The 20,630-nt window shown below is 34.2% G+C and overlaps 1 protein-coding gene across 11 annotated transcripts in view; it reads left to right on the top strand.

The window, feature by feature from the left end:
• DLG1 (discs large MAGUK scaffold protein 1) overlaps positions 1–20,630 on the top strand; it is a 287,859-nt gene that overhangs the window by 248,662 nt on the left and 18,567 nt on the right. For 7 of the 11 annotated variants that reach the window (XM_082839777.1, XM_082839778.1, XM_082839783.1 and 4 more), the window contains 4 exons: positions 6,151–6,192; positions 8,394–8,444; positions 9,318–9,419; positions 9,669–9,841. In XM_082839777.1, the coding sequence (XP_082695903.1) occupies positions 6,151–6,192; positions 8,394–8,444; positions 9,318–9,419; positions 9,669–9,841 (368 nt within the window). Of the gene's footprint in view, positions 1–286; positions 321–6,150; positions 6,193–8,393; positions 8,445–9,317; positions 9,420–9,668; positions 9,842–20,630 lie in introns of all 11 variants that reach the window. The other 4 variants (XM_082839775.1, XM_082839781.1, XM_082839776.1 and 1 more) reach the window with 2 other exon arrangements.

Here is a 20,630-nt window from a genome sequence, read left to right as displayed (position 1 = left end):
ATGTAGACAATCTGAATTTTACTTTTAAAATAGCAAGAAATAGTCAAAATTTTTGCTTCTCTACCCTAATCAGCTTCTTATATAAAACTTCCGTTCTTTTATTAGATTATATCTAGCTGCTAGCTTATTTTACTTTCAGAAATATACAAAAATGCTCTGTAAGATACGTGCACCTGTAATGGTCTTGGAACTGTCTCTTATTGTAGCACCAATTTTATGCATTACTGACAACTATTTTCTTTGATTATTTTTTTATTGCTTGCTCTCTGGGAACTACTCTCTACAGGAGATCCCTGACGACATGGGATCAAAAGGCCTGAGTAAGTGATTAAAATACTCCCAAGTTATTTTTTAACCTCCATCTACAGACCTACCTTTTTCAGATACATTTTGAGATTCATGGTAGTGCCCTGCTGGCATGAGGAGGTGTATGATTTAGATTGCTTTTAGATTCTTCATGTTAATAATATGCTTGGGATTTTTATTTCTGTAATACACACCTTTTATTTTTCTCCATTTTTCACATGTCATTTGAAAAATTCTCTGCTCATAATTATATTTTCCTTTTTGTAATTTTTATGGCAATTACTTTCTCTAGGAATTTTTTAAATATGAAGAAAGACTTTTAATATTTTTTAAAATACTGCTATCTGCCCTCATTATTAGAAGGTAGAATATAATCTTCCTTACAGTTTTATGTCCCCCCGCCCTTTTTTTTGTTAAAACAAGTTAAAATTGCTTTGAGCCTGTGTTAGAAAAGCATTGCTATAATGTGAAACTATAAAACACAATAGGTCTTAAATATTAAAGAAGAATTGTAGAACTCAAGTTCAAGTAGCAGTCTATGTAGTAGGTAAATTGTATATTTTTTTAAGGAAGTTGTAAGTTATGAAAAGAATTATAAGAAATATTATCATTTGTTTTTTCTTTAACCAAGGTGTTGTCTTTGTTTGGGGGGAGTTCTTTTGTGTGTGTTGTTCCTGTTTAATTTTCTAGCTAGTACTTAATCTTCATATAAAGCTTGGTACAGAGTCTGATAATGTAGGAGTCATTTAATAAATGTTGGAATTAGTGAATGAAACAAGAAGTCATTTTAGCAAACAAAATTTTAAATGTGAATGTTTACAGATTGTTTAAATGTGAAATTTTACCTAATATTACTAAGTTCTTTTAGGTGATGGTGACTCATAGAGGTAATCTTTTAGGCTAAAGTTTTTTTCTAAGTAGTTGTTTCCGTTTGCATTATTAAGCATCTTGAAAACTTATTTCTTCATAATTCATTGATCATTAAGGATATAACCAATATCTTTTAACTTTCTAAGTTTACCTTAATAAACATTAAATTTCACAGATTTTTTTTCCTGATTAATGCTAACTTGACTTTTAACCTTAACTGTAGGTTCTTGACTTTTATTTCAACTTTAACAATTAAAAGTTTATATTAGATTGAAAGCAGTATGCTTTATATGTAATTATTTCTATTACACACACTTTATTATTTATGCATTTGCCATTTTAGGATCTGGCAAGAGCCACAAATTTACTATCACTAGTGGCACCCTTTTTTAATCTCTTACCTTTGGGAAAAATTATCAGTGAAATCTTCAGAAACTGGAAAATATTTCCACAGATTCTTAATGCTATATAATTTATTTTGAGAATGATCATGAGGTGGTGTGGATCATCAGATGAACCCACATATTTTTGTTACCTATTGAGTCATCAGAGAACTATGGAAAACTCATGGAAAAAGGAACTCAATGAAGAATTTGGTTCCCACGTTGATATTTTTATAGTAGATAACTACACCTTGACCACATCGTATTTTCATCTCTCATTTTAATTGAGGTTTGAGACTTGGGAAGAGAAACAAATGAAAAATGATAACTGATTACCAATGTCGTTGATTTAATTTTCTGGTCAGTGACTTAAGATCCCTTGAATGGTAGGTTTCTGTGCTTCATCTCACAAGAACTGAAAGAATTTATTCACGTGGTAACTTGATCAGATCAAAAAGATTTTATTTAGAAAAGGTTGACAGAGACAGAAAAATATCAGTAAAATTCTAAACTGGATATGATGGAGGTTATCACATAAAACATTACTAGCAGCTGACAAGATGCTCATTATTATACAGTAGAAAATACTGGGAAGAAGGGTGGGTTAAGGGCATTATTTAAGATCTCAGTTATCTATATTCTAAAGTTCAGGATACAGGGAAAAAACTAAGCAAAATCCTGTGCGATTTTAATATAAGAAAATAAATGTGACCTCATATTCATTAAACCTTGCTGGGACAGGACTCATGAAGGGACTGAAAACAGAAGGACAAATTATTCCAGACAAACCTTTGAAGAGATGTGGAATAACACTGAATAACAAGAAAGATGTATACCTGCATGTAATTTCACACAAGCTATGAAAAAGTAGGGTATTTAATTAAAGAGCAGAGAGGGAAACAAAAGTGGTACCCTAGAATACTTTTCGTAGACAAGAATTCAATGATTCTACAAAGAAGAGGATCAAATAAATTATTGATGTATCCTGTTGACAGTAGATGAAACAATAATAGAAATTGCCTTTCCAAAACTAATTTTGACTAACAGAACTAAAGTATGGTAGAAATCTGGGAGGATACAACTAAATTATCATACTTGTAAAAAGCTAGAAATAGAAATCTGTGTAGCTTTTATGCTTTTAGAAGGCAATTTTGAAAAAATTCAAGAGGAAAAAAGTGGGTAAGATTCCTTTAAAAGAGACTAAAAGTAAGTGTAGTTCAGGAGCAGTTATATAAGGTGCTCAGAAATGAAATTGTACAGTTTCAGACAAGGTTTGTACCTGTCTTTTGTATGCAGTTTATTTTTACAGCTTTCCACTTTGTAGAACACCTCAGAAACTTCTACAGTTAGGCATATAGATTTCCTATTACATCTCTTCTTTTTCTATTTTAAAGACTTACTTGAGTAGAGTGGTACAGAGCTCTTAAGATGCCAAAAATTGTTTAAGAGTGAGGATATGTCGTATTTAGGGAGAGCAAAGAGAAAACACATGATATAGTCTCAGGAAGAAATGTTTGACTAGAAAGGTGAGACTTGGTCAGAGAGAATTGAAATGGTTGTGATCATCAAACATATAAACAAAAATTAAAATTTTAAGAATCTGATTATACTGTCTATGTCAAAAGGATAATATTCTTGCACATAAATTTCTAACAGACCAATAAGAAACAAACACTCCGCATTAGAAAACTGGACAAAGGTTATAAGAAGAATGCTCAAAAGATAAGCAAATGGAATAAGCATATAAGAAATGTTTAACAGCCCTAATAATCAATAAACAAAATGATATGTTTTGCCCATCATCTTAGCAGACTTTGCTTTTAAAGGCGAATCCAGTGATGGAGATGGTTCTTTGGAATGACTACTTTTAACGTATTACTACTGGGAGTGTAAATTGGTACAGCCTTTTTGGAAAAGCATATCTTTTGATCTACTAATTCTTTTTCAAGTAATTTATCCATAGGATGTAATCAGAGGTGGAAACAAAGGTTTATACATCAGGATGTTTTGTTTAATATTATTTAGAAAGTAGAGCACCCCCAAAATTCAAATAATCCTAAAATGCCTTATAGTTGGGAAGCGGTTAATGAAGTATGACTTACTATATAGTATAATATTTTATAGCCATTGAAAATCATATTAAAATATAATGGCCTGGAAAATGCTCACAATATAAATGAAAAAAGTAAACTATGAAACTGTACATATATCTCAGATTTGTAAATAAACACATATATTTAGGGCTATTTTTGAATAGTGTTGCTTTGAACATTTTTATACATATCTTTTGGTATGCATATATGCCTTTTATGTTGGGAAAATACCTAGGAAATGAATTGCTGGGTCACAGATATATAATATGTTAGGTATTAGTAGATAGTGCCAAGTAGTTTTCCAAAGTGGTTATACCAGTTTACCCCACCCCCACCCCCAAGTAGTATGTGAGTTCCAGTTGCTACATATCTTTCTCTTCGCTTGACATACCTGTTTCGTTTTTGTTTTTTCATTTTGGTCATTCTGGTGGATGATAGAGATATCTGTTGTGGTGTTAATTTGCGTTTCCCCGATAATAAGCTTGAACACTTTTTTATACTTGTTGGATATTTGAACATCTTCTTTGATGACATGCCTTGAAAAAGATTATTTTTAATTTTCAGGAAAAAAGCATTTTAACTTTCGAACAAGCTCCCAAACAATGATAATGGTGCCATTCCAAGGACAATACTTTAAGTAGCAAGAGTTTATTGTAGAGGTGTTACTTAAAGGATACTTGAAAGAACTTGAAGAATTTGACTGCTTCGTAGCTCTTGGTAATCTTAGAGAACTCAAGATGAGTAGGGGAAATTCCCAGAAAAGAGATTGTAGTAACTTCAATTTTTTATACGTGTATAACATGTCAGAGATATTCAATAGTAGAGGAATAATAAAATAAACCCCACAAGTATTCATTTATCCAACTTCTCTAATTGTCAAATCATGGTTAATTTTGTTTCTTCTATACTCCCACTTTCCCCTCCACTCACTTGAGTGCAATAACTAACATTTCTTTCTTTTGTATATTAGAGATTGCAGAGTGTAATACAAATCCTAGTATAAATTTAAGAATTTTTTTTTTCTATGTGGCATTCCTACTTCTGGGAATGAATTTTAAGGAAATAGGACAAAAGGTGAAAGCCATGTAAATGAACACGTTCATTAATAATTTGTTGATGTTTGTGGAAAACAATTTAAAGCAAACTAAAATATCTAAATAAGTAGTAAGGTAAATCATGATGTAACAGTCCAATAGAATGTTATACCACAATTTAAAATGATTGTTTTGACATCTGTGTGGTAACATGAGAAGAAATTTTTAAATATAAACTTTAGAAAACCACCATTTTATATGTGCTATCATATATTATTCAGTCTTGTAATTTTTAATGTTCCTCCTGTATACATAATAATGATTAAGAAAGTTGTATCTTGTCTTTGTAGGTTAGAATAACAGACTTATTTTTCACTCTGACAGTTTTTCAAGAACTGTACTACCATTTCAAGAACTGTCTACCATTCTCTAAACTTTTCAGTAGTGCTACTTGATTTTAGGAGACTGTGGGTGATATGGTACAGCAGATATCTCTCCTCAAGCTTTTTCCTTATCCGTTAATTTTTTTTTTTCCTTTGCCTGACATAAGAAATTTAGATTTACCTCTCTCCCATGGAAAATTTTGTTTTTTAGTTTTCATAGATAAAATTACCTTTTTTAATTCAAAGGAGACACGTATTGAGAGAGTGCAAGAGATTATATTTACATGAGAAAAGTGCTGGTTGTTTACTGAACTGTCAAGTTATGAAATGGGGGTCACTTTGAAGGAGGGGCCAGGCAGCAGATGAGTGTGTTTACTTTATCTTTTTTATTTTGCAAAGTAGCCATTGTCAGTTTTATCAAAGCAGAGTTTCTCAGAAATATTAGTCTACTTTAAAATACAATCCCACCTTCTAGAATTCCGTTCCATTTGACTTTTTTCTGAGGCATCTGAATCTGTGATATCCAAAATGCTTTATCTGTATGATCTCAGACATGAATTTTCATTTCTCTTCAGGAGCAAGAAAGAAGCTGAACTAAAGCAAGATTATTTATTTTTTAAGATATCACTTCATTGAAATGGGCATCTGTTTGCTCAGATATAACTTGTTTCCTTTGTTAGTCATTACTGTATCATAACCTAAATTAAATGGTGTCAATGACATTTTCTCTTTGGGGTTTTTATGACGACAGTTGGACTGATTTAGGATCACTTTGTTATATTCTACTTTGTTATATTCTATTATAATCTATTCATAATAAGATTTTGTTCATAAACTGTTGAACAGAAGATGAGACATTTTCCTTGATTGCAGATTTTTTTCCTTGCTAATTCATATTCATTTACTTGAAATAATTAAACTTTTCAAAGAAAATCAGAAATGTTTTTAAAAACTCTTTGGGTATCTGTGGTTTATATCTCGACATTTTGTTAAGTCACCTTGTGTTTATTTTGATAATTTGCTTTTTTTAAACTCATGACACTGTGTTTTCTTTATTTTTTCCATTGTCCTGCAATTTCAGAACATGTAACTTCTAATGCCAGTGATAGCGAAAGTAGTTACCGTAAGTGTTTTAAGTTGTTTGTTCTTTTGTTATCTCAAGTAATATATCCTTTGGAGTTTTTTTCCCTTAGTGATGTATTCTGAAAACTAAAAATTAGGTGCTTAATATTTTAAAATCAGGTAGAGCCAAGTAAAATTCTTTACTTGATAAATAAAATCACACTCTATGTACAGAAGTTAATTTCCAAGGTTTTCATAAAATACAAAAGTTCATTTTACAAAAGTGCTATTCATGTACACAGTATGTGTATGTGTGTTTGTATCTTTTATAAGAAGTAAATACCTAGTTAAATGAATAGTAAACTTGTATTTTGCCATTTTATTTAGTAATTCTGTTTCTAACTAATCATAAAAATATTTTTCAGTAATGCTAAATTATAATTAGCTTTATTTCCTTTTTTATTCTGTGTCACCAATACTGGTGTGGGTCAAGATACTATTTATCGCCAGCTTTTGGTGAACATAAGAAATGGCGAAGGGAAAATTTTCAACAGTTGCTTAAACAGTAATACTGATCTCTTTTTTGGTTCTTATGGTACTGTCTTGGTATTATATTATTAAGGGACCTATATAAGCGTGTGAACTTTTTAAACATATTTGGGCATGGGAGGAGGGGAGAGTACATGAATATTATCAGTTGTAGCACTTTAAAAATTAAAATTGCTTTTCTAACTTTTTTTTTTTTTTACTGCTGTCTAATATGAAAGTAATCTTGATTACAGATGAGTATGGCTGCTCAAAAGGTCCATCCTGTTAATATCAGTCTCTAATATTTTTCATATTGACAGTATATACTTTTAACCCTCATTCATTTGATTGGTTGTTATTTTTGCTGCATAATAGTTATTTAACGATTTTCTTTTTTGGTATGGGAATGGGAATGTGATTTCTCATATTTTAGCATTTTATTAACTTACAGTCAGAACTCACCAGAGAGTAGCTGAGTAGCTTTCTAGACTAAAAAGAGGTAATGAAAGTATATACTGTCTGTCTCACCATTTGCATGAATTATTAGGTGTGGAATATTCAAATTGCATGTTTCTGATAACATGTAAAACATGTTTTACATACAGTACTTTAAAAGGCAGCTTGTAAATATATATTTTTTATGTATTATAAATTTTAAAACAACAAAATACACTTTAAAGCTGGAAAGAATATTTATGTCGGTATATGAATTGAAAAGATTTACAGCTGCATACATGTAATATAAACCAATGACAAATTTAGTGAAAAGATTGTTATAGAATCATAATAATCAAGAAGAAAATCTTCAAATATATTCTGCAATATTGATTTCATTGAACCACTTGAATTTAACAGCTCTTCCTTGTTTGTTTTCTACACGTGTGTGTGTGTGTATGTGTGTGCTAAGAACTCCTGAAATTTTTAACTCTTTTAGTTATTTTCATTGAGTCGAGATATAATTCGTAGACTTTTCTATTTAGGATATTCATAAACTCTAATCTTTTAATTTAATCCTAGAGAATTTAACTTCTGAAGTGCTTTTAAGATCAAAGCAAAATATATTTTTTCTCCTTTACTATCTATGTGATTCATTTTGTTGAAAAGGAAGGATTTAATTTTATCTAAAATTTTTTTTAACTCAAAATGTTATTTTTTAAAAAATTGAATAAATCAATTATTATAATAATGGATTTTTTTCATCAATGAAATAGTGATACTAGTTTTACCTTTGCATTAAAATCTTTTGGTTAGAAAATAGTTGTAATTATAAAAATGTTCGTGCTATGTTAAATGTTATACCTGGTAGGACCAAAAAAAGCAGCATATTAATAACAGAAAATTACCTAATATGCATTATGTAGAACTGCTCATTAAAGTATTAATTTTTAAAGAACTGTTTAATAGCTCTTAGATTCTAAATAAAAAATTAATAGCTTATACTTGACATCCCAAGTGAAGATTTTAATTTGGTCTATTGATAACCTGTAAAACCCAGAATAACAGAAAGGTAGTTATTAACTAGCACATTTATATTTTGTTTTTACATATACCAAACTTGATAATTTATCACTTTTTTCCTAAATCTTGCCATAATTAATTTATAAAGTACCCTTTTTTTTACATCTTTGCTACTTTTCTTGGGAAAGTTCTAGTAATTTATATGTTATATTAAAGAATTAAATTAGTATAGCTTTCTTTATAGATTTTCTCATCTGTATTTTAACTTTCTAATAGGTGGTCAAGAAGAATATGTCTTATCTTATGAGCCAGTGAATCAACAAGAAGGTTTGTGAAGCCTGTTGATGTTTTACAATCTTATGGAAAAACGTAATTTGGAAAATAGATCTAACTCATACCTTAAAAAAAGTTTCATTAGAATTTTAGCCTTTTTTCTTACTATACATATATATATATATATATATATACACACTATATGTATTTTATGAAACATGGTTTAGCCCATAGATTATTAAAATCTTATCATTTTATATTGGTGTTTTATTTCCTAAGCAACTTCTTTCCAGTGTTCATAATAGTATCACTATCCTTGTTCAAAATCTTGGAATCATCTTTGATCTTTCTATTCCTCATCTCCCTTGTCTAGTCAGTTTCTAGGCCCTATTTATTCTTATCATACCTTTCTTATTTATAACCTCCTTTCATCCCTCCTACCACAATGTTAAGTCTCATTTTCACTACCAATCTCCCTGCTTCCAACATGGTCCCTTACAGTACAGCGTATACACTTATATTAGATCATCTTTCTCGATGACTACTCTGATTATACCCAGTTTCTTTTTTGCCCTTCTTTGATCTGCTTCCCTACAGTTTCTACTTGAAAAGGGATCAGTAAAACACTGTACTGTGTTTTCTCATTTGTAATGAGATGATGTTAGCAATGTATAGAAACATTATCTGCTAAAATGCTGAATATAACTTGGTTGAATTATCTAAGTGTATGACTTCCAACAGGAGATTGACTGAAGTGTAAGATTTTAATAAAGGTTTGTAAACTATCCAGTTAGGCATCATTGGTGGAGAAAGAATAAAAAATAAATTCTTCATAACAGTTAAGGATACTTTTGTTTTCTAGTGAAGTAAAATACACAGATGTTTGTTAAGTGTTTATTTCTTTTAACATGCAGTATATTTTTATAGTTAATTATACTCGACCAGTGATCATATTGGGACCTATGAAAGACAGGATAAATGATGACTTGATCTCAGAATTTCCTGACAAATTTGGATCATGTGTTCCTCGTGAGTAACCCACATAAAAATTCTTATTGTTCTTAACATTTTGTCACTGTGTGTGGTCAAAGTAAACAGTACCATTTTTTAATGGTTTATACTTATTTTATCAGTTATTCATCCTCCATATTATTGTCACTTTTCAAATTTAAATCAATCTCTGTTGTAGTGAACTTTACAAAACGATTCTTTAAGTAGAAAATGGCTTTGTTGTGCCTTTTAATATTAAACACTTCCTCAAGTTCTTTTCTATTAAAGATACAACTAGACCAAAACGAGATTATGAGGTAGATGGAAGAGATTATCATTTTGTGACTTCAAGAGAGCAAATGGAAAAAGATATCCAGGAACATAAATTCATTGAAGCTGGGCAGTATAACAACCATCTGTATGGAACAAGTGTTCAGTCTGTGCGAGAAGTAGCAGAAAAGGTAAGCATCAGAGTGATCCCAGAATAAAGTTTCTAATCAGATATGCTTTTTTTTTTTTCAGATATGCCTTTGACAGTATGAAAGAATGATGGATAGAAACTTTTAATTCATGTTTTTGAAAAAATATAGATACATGTTGCAGCATTGATTAATCTAAACAATGTTATGAATTTATTCAACTAAATATTTACTTTTAGGTGACTTAGAAAAATATATATAAGATAAAGTAAAATAAGAAGAGCAACGGGCTTCCCTGGTGGCACAGTGGTTGGGAGTCTGCCTGCCGATGCAGGGGACGCGGGTTTGTGCCCCGGTCTGGGAGAATCCCACATGCCGCGGAGCGGCTGGGCCCGTGAGCCATGACCGCTGAGCCTGCGCGTCTGGAGCCTGTGCTCCGCAACGGGAGAGGCTGCAGCGGTGAGAGGCACGCGTACTGAAAAAAAAAAAAAGAAGAACAACAAAGAAAATAAGAATAGAAATGATAACATGAATCTCTGCAGGAGGGGAGGTTATTATTTTGGGGTCCTGTACATTTGCTAGAGATAGACCTTGTGTTTAGCCCTAGCTTTCCAACAAGTACCATAATTAAGAAGCTAAGATCATCAATAAAAATGAACCAGATGTTCAAGATAAGTGTAAGTGGCTCCTGGTACTGAGACTAGGCAAAAATTTCTCCTGAATGGTCGTTTAATAAAAGACAGTGTGGAAAAATACTCAGTAACATTGTAACAGCAACAGATTTTTTGAAAGCAGTCTGATGATATATTGACATTGGGTTAAGGCAGATTTATGGTAAAGCCAAAACAGTGTACTCCAGATGTGCTGCTATACTTAAATCAATCTTTGGGCCTAGAAAATAAACATCAACAAATTATTTTATACTTTCAAAACTAGAGTAGTTTAAGACTTAGTCATGAAATACCTACAAAATATAAAGCAGTAATTCAACATCTCAGTTTTCCATCTGTAAGTGCTCCTTTCTTTAATAAGAGGTTTGGTTAATTGTGATTAGTTTTAAAAATCGAAAAAATGGACATGTTCAGTGATGGCAAGAATTTGGGAAAATAGAAAATCTTATTAGATGTTGTTAATGGGGGTAAAATTAATAGCACTTTATTTGAGAACGATTTGGCAATACCAAATAAATGTACATAACCTGTGACTCAGAAATTCTATTTCTTGGTATCTAAGTAGAGATTCACACATAAAGATTGTGTATAATGATGTGCATAGTAGCACTTTATAGTAGTGAAGATTTGGACTCAGGAAAGGGGAATGGATAATTAACTGTTATTTATTCATGCAGTACGATACAGAAGCTAGAGTGAATAAACTAAAATATCCACTAATTAGGTGTATCCACATTAATCTCAAAATTATAATGGTGAATGAATGAAGTTGCAAAGGATATATGCAGGATGACACTATTCATATAAACTTTAATTAACATAAGGTAGTTCATTAATACATATTTCGTGTTTTCATAAACATAAAAACATGCATGGGTATCAAATAAGCTATGAGGATATATAGTACAGCCCAGGGAATAATTATAAATAGAATATAACCTTTAAAAAGTGTGATCACTATGTTGTATACCAGAAACTTATATAATATTGTACATCAACTGTACCTCAATTTAAAAAAAATATTTACTGGGAAAAAAAATGCATGGGAATGATACACATCTATTTCAGGTGTATATGTAGCTGCTATTTGGTGGTTTTCCTTTGAGAGAAAAGGAAGGAAACTGTAGCTTTAGCTTTACTTGTAATATTGTATTTCTTTTAAATTTTTTAAAAATCTAAAAAACACACCTCAGCCTGCCAAATAATATCCAAACTTCAGATTATTGATAAATAGAAAAGTAACACCATATCATAGCAAACTATTTCTTCTGCAAACCTTGTGGAGAAGAAAATATCAGGAGGTCCCACAAAGTAGAAATATTACAAATAACACTGTGATCACAATGCAGTAAAGCTATAAATTATTAGAAAATCAAAAACTGAAAGTCAGGCCAACTGGAAAATTTTTATTATTTATTCATATTAAATGATAGTTGATGTACAATATTATATATGTTAGAGGTGTCCAATATAGTGATTCACAGTTTTTAAAGGTTGTACTCCATTTATAGTTATTATAAAATGTTGGCTATATTCCCCATTTTGTACAGAATATCCTTATAGCTTATTTTATACATAATAGTTTGTACTCTAAGTCCCCTACCCCTATATTGCCACTCCCCCTTTCCTCTCCCCACTGGTAACCACTAGTTTGTTCTCTGTATTTGTGAGTCTGCTTCTTTTTTCTTATATTCACTAGTTTGTTGTGTTTTTAGATTCCACATATAAGTGATGTCATACAGTATTTGTCTTTCTCTGTCTGACTTATTTCACTTAGCATAATACCCTCCAAATCCATCCATGTTGCTGCACATGGCAAAATTTCATTCTTCTTATGTCTGAGTAGTATTCCATTATGTATATATACCACATCTTCTTTATCCAGTCATCTGTTGATGGACACTTAGGTTGCTTCCATATCTTGGCAATTGTAAATGATGCTGGTGTGAACACTGGGGTGCATGTATCTTTTTGAATTAGTGTTTTTGTTTTTTCAGGTATATCCCAGGAGTGAAATTGTTGGGTCATATGGTAGTTCTATTTTTAGTTTTTTAAGAAACCTCCATACTGTTTTCCACAGTGACTGCACCAATTTACATTCCCACCAGCAGTGTACAAGGGTTCCTTTTTCTCCACATCCTTGCCAACATTTGTTATTTGTGCTCTGTTTGATGATAGCTATTCTGACAGGTGTGAGGTGGTATCTCACTGTGGTTTGATTTTCATTTCCCTGATGATCAGTGATGTTGAGCACCTTTTCATGTGCCTGCTGGCCATCTGCATCACCTGTTTGGAAAAATGTCTATTCAATTCTGCCCACTTTTTAAACAGGTTATTTGTTTATTTGATGCTGAGTTGTATGAGCTGTATATATGTTGTATATTAATCCCTTATCAGTTCTACTGTTTGCAAATATCTGCTCTCATTCAGTAGATTTTCTTTTCATTTTGTCAATGATTTCCTTTGCTGTGCAAAAGCTTTTATGTTTAATTAGGTCCTGTTTGTTTATTTTTGCTTTTATTTCATTTGTGTTAGGAGACAGAGCCAAAAAACTATTGCCATGATTTATTTCAAAAAGTGTTCTGCCTCTGTTTTACTCTAGGAGTTTTATACTATACGGTCTTACATTTGGGTCTTTAATCCATTTTGAGTTTACTTTTGTATGTAGTGTTAGAGAATGTTCTAATTTAATTGTTTTACATGTAGCTGTCCAGTGTTCCCAGCAGCACTTACTGAAGAGTGAAGTCTTTTCTCCATTGTTTATTCTTGCCTCCTTGTCATAGATTAATTGACCATTAGTGCATGGGTTTATTTCTGGGCTTTCTATCCTGTTCCAGTGATGTCAGTTTTTGTGCCAGTACCATACTGTTTTGATTACTATAGCTTTGTAGTATAGTCTGAAGTCAGGGAGCATGATTCCTACACATACATCCTTCTTTTTCAAAATTGTTGTGGCTATTTGAGGTCTTTCGTGTTTCCATAAAAATTTTAAATTTATTTGTTCTAGTTCTGTGAAAAATGCCATTGGTATTTTGATAGGGATTGCATTGAATCTGTAGATTACCTTGGGTAGTATGCTCATTTTAGCAATATGAATTCTTCCAATCCAAGAACATGATATATCTTTCCATGTATTTGTGTCATCTTCAGTTTCTTTCATCAGTGTCTTATAGTTTTCTGAGTACAGGTCTTTTACCTCCTCAGGTAGGTTTATTCCTACATATTTTATTCTTTTTGATGCAGTGGTAAATGGGATTGTTTCATTAATTTCTCTTTCTGATAGTTTGTTGTTAGTGTATAGAAATGCAACACACTTCTGTATGTTAATTTTGTATCCTGCAACTTTATACCATATTTATTGATGAGCCCTAGTAGTTTTCTGGTGATGTGTTTATGAGTCTGTGTATACAGTACCGTGTCATCTGCAGACACTGACAGTTTTACTTCTTCAGTTCCAATTTGGATTCATTTTATTGCTTCTTCTTGTCTGGTTGCTGTAGCTAGGACTTCTACTACTAAATAAAAGTGGCAAGAGTGGATATCCTTGTCTTGTTCCTGATCTTAGAGGAAATGCTTCAGCTTTTCACCTTTGAGTATCATGTTAGCTGTGGGTTTGTTGTAAATGGACTTTATTATCTTGAGGTATGTTCCTCTGTGCCCAATTTCTGGAGAGCTTTATCATAATGGGTGCTGAATTTTGTCAAAAGCTGTTTCTTCATCTATTGAGATGATAGTATGGTTTTTATTCTTCATTTTGTTAATGTGGTGTATCATATTGAGTGACTTGTGTATACTGAAAAATCCTTGCATCTGGGATAAATCCCACTTGATCATGGTGTATGATCCTTTTAATGTACTGTTGGATATGGTTTGCTAAATTTCTGTTTAGGATTTTTGCATGTATGTTCATCATTGATAATTCGCCTCTAGTTTTTTCTTTTCTTGTGATATCTTTGTCTGGTTTTGGTATCAGGGTAATGCCAGCCTCATAGAATGAGTTCAGAAGCATTCCTTCCTCTGCAGTCTTTTGGAATAGTTTGAGAAGGGTAGGTGTTAACTCTTCTCTAAATGTTTGATAGAATTCACCTGTGAAACCATGTGGTCCTGGGCTTTTGTTTGTTGGGCGGTTTTTAATTACTGATACAGTTTTCATTACTGATAATGGGTCTACTCATATTTTCAGTTTCTTGCTGTTTCACTCTTGGGAGAGTGTACCTTTCTAAGAATCTGTTTATTTCTTCTAGGTTGTCCATTTTATTGGCATATAGTTGTTTCTAGTAGTCTCTCATGATCCTTTGTATTTCTGTGGTGTCAGTTGTAACTTCTTTTTCATTTCTGATTTTTATTGATTTGGACCCCCTCTCTTTTTTTTTTTGATGAGTCTGGCTATAGGTTTATCAATTTTATTTATCTTTTCAAAGAACCAGCTTTTAGTTTCATTGATCTTTTTTATTGTTTTCTTCATCTCTATTTCATTTATTTCTGCTCTGATCTTTATGATTTCTTTCCTTCTCCTAACTTGGAGGGGTTTTTTTCTTTCTCTAGTTCTTTTAGATGTAAGGTTAGGTTGTTTATTTGAGATTTTTCTTTTTTCCTGAGGTAAGCTTGTATCTCTATAATCTTCCCTCTTAGAACTGCTTTTTGCTGTGTTCCATAGTTATTAGATCATCATGTTTTTGTTTTCATTTGTCTCTAGGTATTTTTTATTTGCTTTTTGATTGCTTCAGTGATCCATTGGTGGTTTAGTAGCTTATTATTTAGCCTTCACGTATTTGTGTTTTTTGCAGTTTTTTTTCCTGTAGTTGATTTCTAGTCTCATAGCATTGTGGTCAGAAAAGATGCTTAATATGATTTCAGTTTTCATAAATTTACCAAGGCTTGTTTTGTGGCCTAGCATGTGATCTGTCCTGGAGAATGTTCCATGTGCACTTGAAAAGAATATGTATTCTGCTGCTTTTAGATGTAATGCTCTTTATCAATTAAGTCCATCTGGTCTGTTGTGTCATTTAAGGCTAGTATTTCCTTATTGATTTTCCATCTGGACAATCTGCGCATTGGTGTAAGTGGGATGTTAAACTCCCCTACTACAACTGTGTTCTGTCAATTTCTCCTTTTATGTTTTTAAAATTTGCCTTATATATTTAGGTGTTCCTATGTTGGGTGCATATATATTTACATTTGTTACATCTTCTTGGATTTATCCCTTGATCATTATGTAGTGTCCTTTTTTGTCTCTTGTCACAGTCTTTATTTTAAAGCCTATTTTATCTGATATAAGTATTGCTACTCTGGCTTTTTTTTATTTCCATTTGCATGGAATACCTTTTTCCATCCCCTCACTTTCAGTCTGTGTGTGTCTTTAGATCTGAAGTGAGTCTCTTGTAAGCAGCATATACACCAGTCTTATTTCTGTATCCTTGATTCCAGCGTTTAGTCCATTTACATTTAAGATAATTATCAGTATGTATGTTCTTCCTGCCATTTTGTTAATTGCTTTGCAGTTGTTTTTGCATGTCTTTTTTTCCCTTCTTTTGTTCTCTTGTGATTTAATGACTGCCTTTAGTGTTATGTTTGGATTCTTTTTTGTGTGTATATCTATTATAGATTTTTGGTTTGTGATTACCATGAGGCTTTTATATAGCAGTCTGTATGTATACGTGATTGTTTTAAGTTGCTGATCTCTTCATTTCAAATGCATTTTAAAGACCCGCCATTTGTACTCTCTTCCCTTCACGATTACTGTTTATCTGATTGTTTTATATAACCCTTAACTGCTTATTGTGGATGTAGATGATTTTACTACTTTTCTCTTTTAACCTTCCTACTGCCTTTACTGTATATTTGCCTTTACCATTGAGTATTTTCATTTTGTAATGTTCTTGTTTCTTGTTGTGGCCTTTTCTTTTCCACCTAGAGAAGTTCCTTTAACATTAGCTGTAGAACTGATTTGGTGGTGCTGAACTCTTAGCTTTTGCTTGTCTGTAAAGCTTTTGATCTCCATCAAATCTAAATTAGAGCCTTACTGGGTAGAGTATTCTTGGTTGTAGGTTTTTCCCTTTCATCACTTTAAATATATCATGCCACTTCGTTCTGGGCTGCAGAATTTCTGATGAAAAATCAAAAATTTACGGGTGTTCCCTTGCATGTTATTTGTTGCTTTTCCCTTGCTGCTTTTAACATTTTCTATTTATCTTTAATTTTTGTCATTTTAATTACAATGTGTCTTGGTATGTTCCTCTTTGGATTAATTCTGTTTGGGACTCTGCACTACCTGGACTTGGGTGACTGTTCCCTTTCCCAGGTTAGGGAAGTTTTCAGCTGTTGTGTCTTCATTTATGTTCTCAGCCCCTTTCCCTCTCTCTTCTTCTGGGACCCATGTAATGCAAATATTGATGTGCTTGATGTTGTCCCAGAGGTCTGTTTAACTGTCCTCACTGGTTTTCATTCTTTTTTCTTTTTTCTCTTCAGTGGCAATAATTTCCACTACTCTGTCTTCCAGCTCACTAATCCATTCTTCTGTATCACTTAGTTTATTATTGATTCCTTCTAGTGTACTTTTCATTTTAGTTATTGTATTCTTCATCTCTGTTTGGTTGTTCTTTATATTTTCTAACTCTTTGTTTAAAACTTCTAATTTGGAAATTCCCAGACGGTCGAGCAGTTAGCACTCCACACCACTGCAGAGGGCACAGGTTCAATCCCTGCTTGGGGAACTAAGATCCCACAAGCTGCACAGAGCAGCCAAAAAAAAAAAAAACACTTCTACCTGCTCACTCTGTGCATCCATTCTTCTCCCAAGTTCTTTAATCATCTTTACAATCATTACCTTGAATTCTTTGTTGGGTTGATTGCCTATCTCCACTTCACTTAGTTCTTCTTCTGGGGTTTTATCTTGTTCCTTTGTCTGGAACATGTCTCTGCCACCTCATTTTATCTAAGTTGCTATCTGTATTTTTATGTGTCTGGTAGGTTGGTTACATTTCCCAGCCTTGGACAAGTGGCCTTCTGTAAGAGATGCCCTATGTGTCCCAGCAGCACACTCCCATCTCGTCACCCAAGATACATGTTTCAGGTGATCCCCCTATGAAGGGGGGTCATTCTGTTGTGAGAGGCTGACTATGTGGGCAGTGTGGTAGGCTTGGTTGGCCCCTAGCCCGGTTAGTTGCCAGGCTCTGCCTTGTACTGCTGGCCGCTGGCTGTTGGTTAGCATGGCCTGGTCACACAGTGGGTGACTGCAGAACCCCAGGATGCCTCAGGGCTTATGCGAGCTCACTGATGGGCAGAGTTAGGGCCCAAAAGACTCTGGGGTTGTTGTCCACCCACTGTTGGGTGAAGCCAGGTCCTGTGGGGTTAGTGCCAGACTACTAGCAGGCAAAGCCAGGTCCTGGAGTCTGGCTGCAGGGCCATGGGATCCCAGAGCTGGTGTCAGATCACTGGTGGCAGAGAGGTTCCTCATACAGTTGGTCACAGTGTCCGGGGAGTCCCAAAGCTTCTGTTGGCCTTCTGTGGGCAGGCTGGGTCTGCAGGCTGCAGGATTATGGTTTTCTTGCACCTGGTGTCTGTCCCCTGGTGGGTGAAGCTGGTCTAGAGGCTAGTTCAGGCTTCCTGGAAGGCAGAGCTGGTGCCTTTCCACTGGTAGATGTAGCTGGGTCATGGCCCTCTCTTGGGCAGGGGTATGTCTAGAGGTGACTGTGGGTTCAGGAAGTCTTTAGGCAACCTGTCTGCTGATAGGTGGAGATGTATTCCCACCCAGTTAGTTGTTTGACCTGAGGCATCACAGCACTGGCACCTACAGGCTGTTAGGTGGGGCCAGTTCTTGGCACTAATGAGCCATAAGGAGGATCCCACTATGACGACCACCCACACCAGTGTCCACGTGGTAGAAAACTCCCACGTGTGGCTGCCACCAGTGTCTGTGTCCCCAGGGTGAGTGGCAGCCACCCCACCTCTCCAGGAGATTCTCCAAGACCAGCAGGTAGGTCAGCCCAGGCTCCCATCAGATTACTGCTTTTGCCCTGGGTGCTGGTGCATGTGAGATTTTGTGTGCACCCTTTAATAGTGAAGTCTCTATTTCCCCCAGTCCTTTGGGACTCACAAAATTGATCTCCACTGGCCTTCAGAAGCAAATGCTGTGGAGACTTGTCTTCCTGGTGCAGGGTCCCCAGGGGCTCAGAACTCTCATTCCTGTGGAAGAACCTCTGTAATATAATTATTCTCCAGTTAATGGGTCGCCCATCCAGGGGTATGCAACTTGATTATATCACAAGTACACCCCTCCTACCTGTCTTGTTGTCATTCCTTCTCTATGTGTTTAGTTGTAGATCTTTCCTGGTAAGTTCTGATCTTTTTCATACATGGTCGTTCTGCAGGTAGTTGTGATTTTGGTGTGCTCGTGAGAGGAGGTGAGCTCAGGGTCTTTCTACTCTGCCATCTTGGCCAGTCTCTCTCCCAGTTAGAAAATTTAAAGCCACCTCTTAACTCTTAAGTGAAGGAGAAAATACAAAATGAAATTACAGAATTTCTTAAAAATGAAAGTAGTACGTATCAGAATCCATAGGATACATTTAAAACACTGATCAAAGGAAAATTCGTAGCCTTAAGAACTTTTCCAAAGAAAAATGAATGCGAATAGGGATTTCCCTGGTGGCACAGTGTTAAGAATCCGCCTGCCAATGCAGAGGATACAGGTTTGAGCTCTGGTTGGGGAAGATCCCACATGCTGCAGAACAAGTAAGCCCATGCACCACAACTGCCGAGCCTGCGCACTGCAACCACTGAAGCCCCCGTGCCTAGAGCCCGTGCTCTGCAACAAGAGAAACCACCACAATGAGAAGCCCGCGTGCCGCAACGAAGAGTAGCCCCCACTCACCACAACTAGAGAAAGCCCACATGCAACAACGAAGACCCAACGCGGCCAAAAATAAAATTAAATAATTTTTTTTATGAATGAGAATAAATAAACCAAATCCCTAGTGTAAAGTACTAGAAAAAGATAAAGGAAGAACATGATATAAATAAAAGCAGAAATTATGTGGTAAGCAGAAGGAAGAAAATGAAGATCAGAGAGGAAACTAATAAGAAAACAAAAGCAATAGATAAAATCGATGAAACCAAAACTTGTCCTTTGAGAAGATCAAAGTTATTGATAAACCTTTAACCAGACTGGTCAGAAAAAAGGAGAGAAGACACAAATTACCAAAATCAGGAATGAGAGAAATAACAAAATCTACAAATATTTAAAGAAAAGTCAGAAATTAGTAACAACTTTATACCACTGAGTTCAACAATTTAGATGAAAAGGATAAATTCCTTGAAAGGAATAAACTACTTAAGCTCAAGAAGAAATAGATAATTTGAATAGCCCTACATCTGTTAAAGAAAATGATTTGTATTTAAAAATTTCCACAAAGAAAACTTTCTTTCCACAAAGAAAACTCCAGGCCCAGATGGCTTCACTAATAAATTTTACCAAACACTTAAGGAAGAAATAATACCCATTTTCTACCATAAAATCTAAACCTAAGAGGGAGTGCTTCCCAATTTATTCTGAGTCCAGCATTACCTAGATTTCAAAACCTGACTACACGTTACCAAAAAAACTACAGACCAATTTCTGTGAACATAGATGCAGAATTTCTAAACAAAATTTTTACAGATTTGATCTAACAATATAAAAGAGATAACATAACCACCAAGTTAGGGTTTATCCAGTGAATTCCAGGTAAATTTTAACATGAGAAAGCAGTCAGTTTACCTCACCATATTAAACTAAAAAAGGAAAACCATATGATTATATCCATAGTTTAGGAGAAGCTTTGACAGAATCCAACATCCCTTTTTTTTTTTTGGCTGCATTATGTGTTCGTTGCTGTGCGCGGGCTTTCTCTAGTTGCGGCAAGTGGGAGCTACTCTTCGTTGCAGTGCACAGGCTTCTCACTGCGGTGGCTTTTCTTGTTGCGGAGAGCGGGCTCTAGGTGCGCAGGCTTCAGTAGTTTCAGCACACAGGCTCAGTAGTTGCAGGACATGGGCCCTGGAGCACGCAGGCTTCAGTAGTTGTGGCACACGGGCTTCAGTAGTTGTGGGTCACGGGCTCTAGAGCACAGGCTGAGTAGTTGTGATGCACAGGCTTAGTTGTTTCACAGCATATGGGATCTTCTGGA

Source organism: Leucopleurus acutus (genome assembly GCF_964270905.1).
Source record: "Leucopleurus acutus genome assembly, chromosome: 5".
Lineage (NCBI taxonomy): Eukaryota > Metazoa > Chordata > Mammalia > Artiodactyla > Delphinidae > Leucopleurus > Leucopleurus acutus.
This window is presented reverse-complemented; position numbering and strand designations above follow the sequence as displayed.